Source organism: Priapulus caudatus, unplaced genomic scaffold (genome assembly GCF_000485595.1).
Source record: "Priapulus caudatus unplaced genomic scaffold, Priapulus_caudatus-5.0.1 Scaffold215, whole genome shotgun sequence".
Lineage (NCBI taxonomy): Eukaryota > Metazoa > Priapulida > Priapulimorpha > Priapulimorphida > Priapulidae > Priapulus > Priapulus caudatus.
The window spans coordinates 4510-13762 of NW_014577276.1; the positions used below are offsets into that span (position 1 = coordinate 4510).

Here is a 9253-nt window from a genome sequence, read left to right on the forward strand (position 1 = left end):
GTACGTGAGTTCGTAGGTGCGTGAGTGCACGTGCGAGTGTAATGACGTAAGCATCCCCTTATCTTCAGATAAAGGAGATGGAGGTCATCATGCGTAAACGAAACCCCAACTCGGTGGCCTCTCTCATCATGGCAGCGAATGCGGCAGCATCCTCCGTCTCTTCCCCGGAGGCCTCATCACGTGTCAGGTTCCTCGAAGAGAGAATCAAGAAGCTGGAGGTCGAGCTGGAGAGGAAGGATGAAGACAAGAAGAAGGCTCTGCGTGCTGTGCAGCAGCAATTCACTGCTGTCCAGGTAAAAGTCTGCTCTGCAACACTTTTTTAAGTAAGTTCTGCAGCCCGACGGTCACTGCCACGGGTTATTCGCTTATGAATCTCAGCACGCTAAATGACAATGTTATCGATAGTAAGGCCAATCCAAAATGACGTTGTTGCCGCGTAACTGGAGACCACAGGTTCAAGGATTTGACTATAACAGAGAACAAATATCTGAATCCTTTCAAATTCAAGATAGCAGACTAGCAGCTATCAGCATTACTGAATTATGCCTTTGTTGTACTGTATATGATTGTTTACTGTGATATTAATGAAAAATAACTAGACACTCAGTTTTAGAAATGTCGGACATGTTAATTGTGGACAATGTCACTGGTTATGCAGCATCATGCAGAAGTCGGGTTACTGCAGTTGATTTTACTGAAGGCTTGCAGTTGCCTTTGGTTGTTTAGAAGATAAAAAATTGTAAGGGCATGCTAGGTGATATGTTCTGTAAGACAGAAACGCACAGCTCTGCGACAGAATACCATGCAGAAGGCTTGCAGAGCAGCAATATTGTATTATTAGTACTATTGCATAATTGCATAGCAGAGAGTAAACCACGTCGGGCTGACGGCAATGCGGTTCCTTCCAGTTGAAGTACGAGGATCAGGCAGAACACCTGGAGGACTTGGTGCATCGGCGCAGACAGCAGGTGACGAGCATCGGCGCACAGACCCAGACTTCTCCTGTGATGTCCCCGTCGAGGACACGGCGTCAGTCTATGATGCCTACCAGCCTGGTTAAGCATAGAGGCGGCGCGGCCGATCACCGAGGTATGTTGCCATCTCTCTCTGTCTGTCTGTCTGTCTTTTCCTCTCTCTCTCTCTCTCTCCGGCCGATCACCGACACTTGTTATAATTAGCTCTGAAACATTCTAATTAAAAATGGCATAGTGCAATTTTATCAGGGTAGCATTGCCCAAAATTGTTACCTCATAAATGTTAGTCTTCAAAAGTCCTAGGGACTATAACGAAGACGGAGAGAGAAGTGGATCAAATCGATAGATCAACATTGCGGATCGCAGTGGAAAAAGTTGCAATTTTGCAATTTATCAATGATGAAGGAAGAGAATTCCTATCTTAAGGTTATGTTATAAAGTTATGTTAGTGTTTATGTTGATCTTGAAACTGGGTGATGTTTTAATACGAAACCGAACAAGCTAATAACAGAAATATATAGGTATATATGATTTTTTAACCAATGAGTATCATAATATATTAAAAAATTCTAGAGTATTGTTTTTTTTTATGTACGTATACAAAAAAGCTTAATTTAGAAGTGATGTCCTATGATCGATCGTTGAACTTTCTGTAGGTCGTGGCACTAGAACCAAGATGTTTATGAAGGCCAGTAGAATAGCACCTGCCGAATCTTCACATTCGATAGGGGAAATCAGTAATCAACTAGGTGATACAGCCAGCAATGTTCCTGATGCTGACAGCCTAACAGAACAGGCAGATAAAATGGCTTTTTTTAAGGTAATAATATATACGTAATTATGATTTTGAATATTTAAATTTATGAATATGCTCACAAAGGTGACATTGGATAAAAACGAATGATATTTAATCAATTTGTGTTCTACATATATGTGTTTATATGTCATATGTGTTCTATATATTGTCCATGTTCAATATATGCTGTTTGCGAGGTTTTACTACTTAATTGGAATGAGTCGGCTACAGTGATACAGTGCTTAGAGTGCTAGCTTTGAGAGTTCAAACACTGGTTATGCAGTGAATTCTCCTAACATATAACAATCTGGTTCTCAATGTTTTACACGGTAAATTCCTCAGTATCAGCGAAAAGGTCGACTCGATTTTTTCTCATTTACTTCATACATTTGACTAAAATGAGCAGCTGCCATACAAATTTATGATGATATTGTCAACACTTCATTGCAGGAATTGAAGGGAAATGACTCCGAAAATTCTCCAAACTATGGTGAGATGAACAAACAAATAAACCTGTCCACAGTGTCCAGTACACTGATGTCTGTTCCAGATCTGTCGGAAAAAGGTAAGTGGAGTCCTGTAGTCTGTTTGTTTGTGTATGTTTGTTTGCGTGTGTGCGTGTGTGCATTTGTGAGTGCATGTGTGTAGGTGTGTGCCTGGGAAGAGTACACAAATGTTAACCATCGTACCCAAAAATGCAGAAAAAAACGTTTTCATTTTGCAGGTGATTTACAAGATACAAACTCATATGCAATATTAAATAATATGATATTACCTGTTTGGTACTGACCAAAAGCTGCAGGTCATCTAAGTAACACGTTACTATTGTATTAATAATGAGATACCAACATCACTGCATGTTTCTTGCAGGTGAGAGTATTAATCGAGAGAAGAAAACTATTCTGTCGAGGGTAGTCCTGCTAGATTCTTTAGAGTCTACGTTAAACACAACTGCTCATGGACAACAATTAAGTGCACAGAATTTTGCTGGCAGGGCTGGACCGGATGGTGATAGTATATATGAGGGTATGTCTAGTCCGATCTTAACGACACTTCAGTAACAATTAATGCAGCTACACCAGAGTATGTGAATCTATTGAACAGAAACGCGTGTGTAATCTTCGTACGCGTAATTGCCACTATTGTAAAATGTTTCTAGCGGCATTCTGATACATGAACCGTTTTGCAGATGCGGCGCGAAATGAGCTGGAAGTTCTGAAAGTGGCTCTCAGAGATGCTGGCCTTTCCTCGATCGGGAGTGGGTCCGACGACGAGGTTGTAGACAGAGGTAATGATTGGTAAATGTTCTTTAAAAGTGGTGAGGGTTAGAAACATTTGAATATAGTGAAAGGAAGTGCTGCACGATCTCGGGCACATTTCATGTGTACTGCATGTTTAACATGTTGCGATTTACACTCACAACCGAAATTTGTCTTGCTTAATTTGTATGGTTTATTTTGAGTAGAGTAAAATTAATCACCTTGCTCACGAGTGAAGCCATATTCATAGCATACTCAAACAGTTAATCGTGTTGCACTTTCACTGCTTGCTAAACCAAGCATGGAATATGAGCTAATGTAGCGTTGAAGTTACACTAAGTGATTTGAATGAATAATTAGGAGTAGAAATAATCAAAGTCAAAGCATATAATTTGTGTTCACCAAAAGAATACATTGTTTACAACTGATACAGGTCTACACGGTACACGCTATCTTGAGGATGCCAGAACTCCTCAACTGTTCTTCAAAACCCTATATATATGCAAAACTTCCACCAATCACACACATCTCCAAACCCTTCCTAACCAATCACACACACAACCCCTAGCTCTTTGTCTTCTCAAAACCCCCGCCATGTCTACACTCGATCTGCACCCCTGTTTTACAGATGTTTACAATAACACAGGCAAGTGATATAACCTAACACACCTTGATCCTTGTTCGTTCACCTCTGGCCGTCATTTTGTGCTCTCGCAGGCACCACCGAAAGGTGTGTTGATGATATTCTCCGTGAAGTTGACGAGATAGAAAAATACGGGTATGCGGGCATAGCAGGTATGGTTATACACAGCTACTTTATTATTTAGCCTATATATAACAATAATAGTAATTCACCCGTGTTATGATACATATAACATTTCTTATCACCCGAGGCAGCTGAGAAATATCCTGTAATTTATCTCGTTAGCAGCTCGGATATCGCCTCCTCTCTAATGCGGTACGTAGTATTTTATGTGCGGTGATGACGAGCCGTGCTACTCACGAGCAGGTGTTTGCGTGTTGTCAGATGAGGGTACTGCCGGGGAGTGCAGACCAGGCAGCCGCAGCCCTAGCAGCGAACATGCGCCATCTAGCGGGGAAATCGACAATATTTCCCAAAGCAGCAGCAGCAGCAGCTCAGAGTCGACTAGCAAGAAGTTGTCTACGAGAGAGAGGGGGAGCACGGTCACAAAGGAACACCTCCTTGCAGCGTCTCAGGGGTCAGTGATTAGTATACGGTCATCATTAATTAAAGCTAGTATCCAGACTAATTATCGCAACTATCTTGTGTTTGTATAGCCATAAAATACTGAAAGTTTTTAACGTTCTGTATCGTTCTTAACTTCTAAGCATATATCACATAGAAGTAGTTAAATCGCATTATTTGTTTAGTTTATCTACTGTTTTTCGTTGCATTAAACTGTAGTTTTGTATATAATGAATGCATTTACTGCATGACCATATGCATTTATTCCATGACTATGTTTACTGCTTGTATCTCTTTAGAGTCGGCGAAAGAAGTGAGCATGTTCCAGTTTCTACGGAGACAGGTGGAGACCTCATTGCTCAGTGGTCAACAGTGAAACTTCACAAGGAGGTGCATTCAGATAATCAAGAATCAAGACATATTACGGTAGTGTCTAATGATATCGTTTTCATAGCTCAATAACATCCATTAAGCTTTCGCAGTAATGCTAGAGTCTGTATGGTATTAACCTGATCATAAATAAATGTAAACATTTCGAACATTTTTGTAAAGAATTGAGATCAGTAAATGCATGACAACTTTATTATTAGATAGATGGAATAGATGGATTTAAACAATGAAGATACATTTAGGTCTAAAATGCTATAAAATAGCCTCTCATACACGTGCAATGCTGTCTTTCTCATCTCAGGAATGCGACAGAGATGACAAGGTATCAGTAGGCAATCGAGGAAAACCCACTGTTGTAAAAGGTATGTACACATAAGGTATACATATAAGCAGGGGTTAATAAGGACAAAGTTGTCATTATTAACCCCTGATATAAGGCATGTAACTATAATCGCAATTTCCTAGACACCTTCGCATAGCGGGTTTGAACAAAACGGTACTAGAGATCTTATGCTGCCTAACTGAGAAAATGCTGCATATTCCACTGGAAGCGATGTGTTGTGTATAGTTTAGAAAAGTTGATCGAATTATGTGGGGGGGCTTGAAGAACGTTATAATAATGTGAAAGTGATGGCAACAGGAAAGGAGATTGGCATTCAAGCGTCCACTGCTGTTACAAAGAATAAGCGAAAACTTGAGGAAGAAATTTCCAGGCTCAAGCAAGAGAATTTCGTTTTAACTGCAAAGGTGCGATTTGTAGTAAATAGTAACTTTAATTTATTGTATTAAATATATACATTACTAATTGCCTCATTATTAATGTCACGTGTGTTGCTCGAACCAGTTCTAAGAGAGCGGTGCTGTAATTCTGGTGCTGATATTTTTCAGATATCAGATTTAGAATCTAAAGCATTTAAAATGCGCTCATCAAAGGTGGAGGGCTCGCCTGGTAATGAACAAGTGAAACAGTTCGAAATAGAGATGCGCAACCAGGAGGTACTCTTGAGAGGATTTCAAAAAGAAAATGAAAAATTATATGCTGAGGTAGGCGCAAAGTATGCTAGATTTTTAATAAAATTTTGATATGTTATATAATTAACTTGATACATCTACTCCTCACTGTAATTCGTGCATAGTACATTCACCTTTGGGTTGGTATTTTATGCCTGTACTTTTTATGTGGTAGTTGAAGGAGCTGAAACTGGAAAATAAACAAGCTGAGAGAAGGCTTTTCGAGGAAAATCAGAGGCTGCAGCAGCAGCTGGCTCTCATAAGGTACGTCAGCGTTTCCCCACATATACATATATCTTTCACGCGTTATAATACGCATCCTTCTTGCCCCTTCTTACATCAATCTGGGAAGAAGTGAAGAAAGTGCTTGCTGTGGATTACTTCTGTCATGTTCTGACCACCGGCATCATATTAAAGGTGACATCATTGGGGCCGGGGTGCGCATGCAAAAGATGGATGCAAAAGCCGGGACACATAACGCATGCATGCAAAGATCGACGCACATCTCTACGGACAAAGAGCGAACGATAACAACGACCGGCACTAGTACGATGATTTCGACGCTGAACAATTTCGACACCTTTTCGCGTAGACGAATGTGGGTAGACGATGTAGATGTGCCGTTTAAAATGCAAGTTTTTATTGCAGTGAGCAGAAGGAGCAGGTTGCTTCGCGGAGGAAGCTGATGCAGGAAGCTGCTGAGAGGACCGTCGTACGCGATGGCAGGCTGGATGCTGCGACTCGGCAGCAGCTTCTAACAGCTGAGGTGAGTTACTCCCACCTGCACCGCCCACCCATTGTTCATCCAGCATTCCCGGTGGAGTCATATTATCAGGAGTAAATAATTACAAGTATTTGTGATTATTTACTCCTGATATTGTAGGTGTTTGTTGATTGTGGTTGTCTGCTGGAGAGTATATGATCTCTTTCCTGCTCAGGCTCTCCGTGTTGTATTTTTGTAGCGGCACAATCTCGATCGTTTAGTCGGGTGGTTTCTGCACTTAATTTAGGAGCAAGAAGTGAATGTAGTATTGAGAATGAGGTTCGGGAGTGAAAGCTAACGAAGATTTCACCATGCATTAATAGCCCCAGCCTCCCATTCCTCTTGTGTATGCCATACTGATATATTGTCCCACAGGCATATAGCAGGACCTACCCAGTTGTAGACCTAAATAGTATTTATGTTTGCTCTCTGCGCTGTGACGTGTAGGCAGGAGTCGTTGAAGCAAGGCGGGAGGCAGAGAGCCTGCGGAAGAAGCTGTGCTGGTATGCAGAAAACCAGCAGCTTGTTGATAAAGATGCACAGACACTTCTCGACAAGGATAAAGAGATTGCTCATCTGCAGGACAGACTGAGACAGGAGGCTGAGGTACGTATGCATTTCTCCATCTAATTAACAATTTTAATTAACAATACTTGGTCATAATTGTGCGTATACTCGTTCGACACTCCACGTAAAGTGGAAAATCCACTGAGCGGTGCTGATAGTGTTTTTTGTCGGAAATGTTTTGTTATTTGTCAAATAGTTTGATTGATTGGTGCAAGAAATATGTGTAAAATTACATTTATGAACTTTAAATAAAATCTTCGTTTTAGGTGTACAGCAGCAGGGCAGAAACACAGAAGGTTGGCGCCAAAGAGAGATCTGCGAATGCACGAAAAATCCAAGATCTTCAAAGACAGGTAGTTGAATATGGATGCACTCTCAATATTTTAACCATCTTTACTAGTTATTTACGATTCACATTATCTATTCATGGAAATCTACCCTCTGTCCAGTTATTGTGATTCCTACCTCCAGAAATGTGGAACATTTCAGTTTAAGTATACCTTTGTAATATGTTATGTGTGTGTGTGCCTGCGTGCGTGCGTGCGTGCGTGCGTGCCTGTGCTTGTGTGTGTGTGTGTGCATGTGTGTATGTGTGCGTGTATGTGTGCGTGTGCGTGTATGTGCGTGTGAGCATGCGTGAGTATGTACGTGCGTGCATGCGTGAGTTCTTACGTGCGTGAGTACGTGAGTTCGTAGGTGCGTGAGTGCACGTGCGAGTGTAATGACGTAAGCATCCCCTTATCTTCAGATAAAGGAGATGGAGGTCATCATGCGTAAACGAAACCCCAACTCGGTGGCCTCTCTCATCATGGCAGCGAATGCGGCAGCATCCTCCGTCTCTTCCCCGGAGGCCTCATCACGTGTCAGGTTCCTCGAAGAGAGAATCAAGAAGCTGGAGGTCGAGCTGGAGAGGAAGGATGAAGACAAGAAGAAGGCTCTGCGTGCTGTGCAGCAGCAATTCACTGCTGTCCAGGTAAAAGTCTGCTCTGCAACACTTTTTTAAGTAAGTTCTGCAGCCCGACGGTCACTGCCACGGGTTATTCGCTTATGAATCTCAGCACGCTAAATGACAATGTCATCGATAGTAAGGCCAATCCAAAATGACGTTGTTGCCGCGTAACTGGAGACCACAGGTTCAAGGATTTGACTATAACAGAGAACAAATATCTGAATCCTTTCAAATTCAAGATAGCAGACTAGCAGCTATCAGCATTACTGAATTATGCCTTTGTTGTACTGTATATGTTGTTTACTGTGATATTAATGAAAAATAACTAGACACTCAGTTTTAGAAATGTCGGACATGTTAATTGTGGACAATGTCACTGGTTATGCAGCATCATGCAGAAGTCGGGTTACTGCAGTTGATTTTACTGAAGGCTTGCAGTTGCCTTTGGTTGTTTAGAAGATAAAAAATTGTAAGGGCATGCTAGGTGATATGTTCTGTAAGACAGAAACGCACAGCTCTGCGACAGAATACCATGCAGAAGGCTTGCAGAGCAGCAATATTGTATTATTAGTACTATCAGGAGGTACTATTTCATAATTGCATAGCAGAGAGTAAACCACGTCGGGTTGACGGCAATGCGGTTCCTTCCAGTTGAAGTACGAGGATCAGGCAGAACACCTGGAGGACTTGGTGTATCGGCGCAGACAGCAGGTGACGAGCATCGGCGCACAGACCCAGACGTCTCCTGTGATGTCCCCGTCGAGGACACGGCGTCAGTCTATGATGCCTACCAGCCCGGTTAAGCATAGAGGCGGCGCGGCCGATCACCGAGGTATGCTGCCATCTCTCTCTGTCTGTCTGTCTGTCTGTCTTTTTCTCTCTCTCTCTCTCTCTCTCTCCTGTCTTCCTCTCTCTGCTCTCTGCTCTATCTATCTCTCTCTCTCGCTCTCTCTCTATCTATCTATCTATCTATCTATCTCTATCTCCCCCCTCTCTCTATATCTCTCTGTGAAGTCGTTGATGTTGCTTACAGTAGGTGGAGTATGTTGTGGTGTAAATGTGACTTACGTGCACGTAAAATGGAGACGTCTCTAACCTGTCTGAAAAAGGTACTCAACATACTGCAATGGTTCATAATATATCAACACATTTATCGTTCTATCAGTGCATCCACCCATCCATTGATCTACCCATCCATCTGTCCACCCGCTTATTTGCCCGCTCACCGCCCTGCCCACCTGGTCTTCCATCCATCCATCCATCCATTCATCCATCCATCCATCCATCCATCCATCCATCCATCCATCCATCCATCCATCCATCCATCCATCCATCCA

General features: G+C 42.1%; 1 protein-coding gene across 2 annotated transcripts in view; it reads left to right on the plus strand.

Moving 5' to 3' along the window:
* Positions 1 to 1630: 1630 nt before the first annotated feature.
* LOC106807451 (centrosomal protein of 162 kDa-like) overlaps positions 1631 to 9253 on the plus strand; it is a gene marked incomplete at its 5' end in the record, with an annotated part of 12815 nt that continues 5192 nt past the window's right edge. The window contains 16 exon segments of one of the 2 annotated variants that reach the window (XM_014809777.1): positions 1631 to 1794; positions 2221 to 2335; positions 2641 to 2796; positions 2960 to 3058; positions 3747 to 3824; positions 4057 to 4249; positions 4536 to 4662; positions 4928 to 4988; positions 5267 to 5373; positions 5515 to 5670; positions 5813 to 5901; positions 6286 to 6403; positions 6848 to 7006; positions 7234 to 7320; positions 7716 to 7940; positions 8568 to 8748. In XM_014809777.1, the coding sequence (XP_014665263.1) occupies positions 1631 to 1794; positions 2221 to 2335; positions 2641 to 2796; positions 2960 to 3058; positions 3747 to 3824; positions 4057 to 4249; positions 4536 to 4662; positions 4928 to 4988; positions 5267 to 5373; positions 5515 to 5670; positions 5813 to 5901; positions 6286 to 6403; positions 6848 to 7006; positions 7234 to 7320; positions 7716 to 7940; positions 8568 to 8748 (2115 nt within the window). 2 annotated transcript variants of the gene reach the window in all.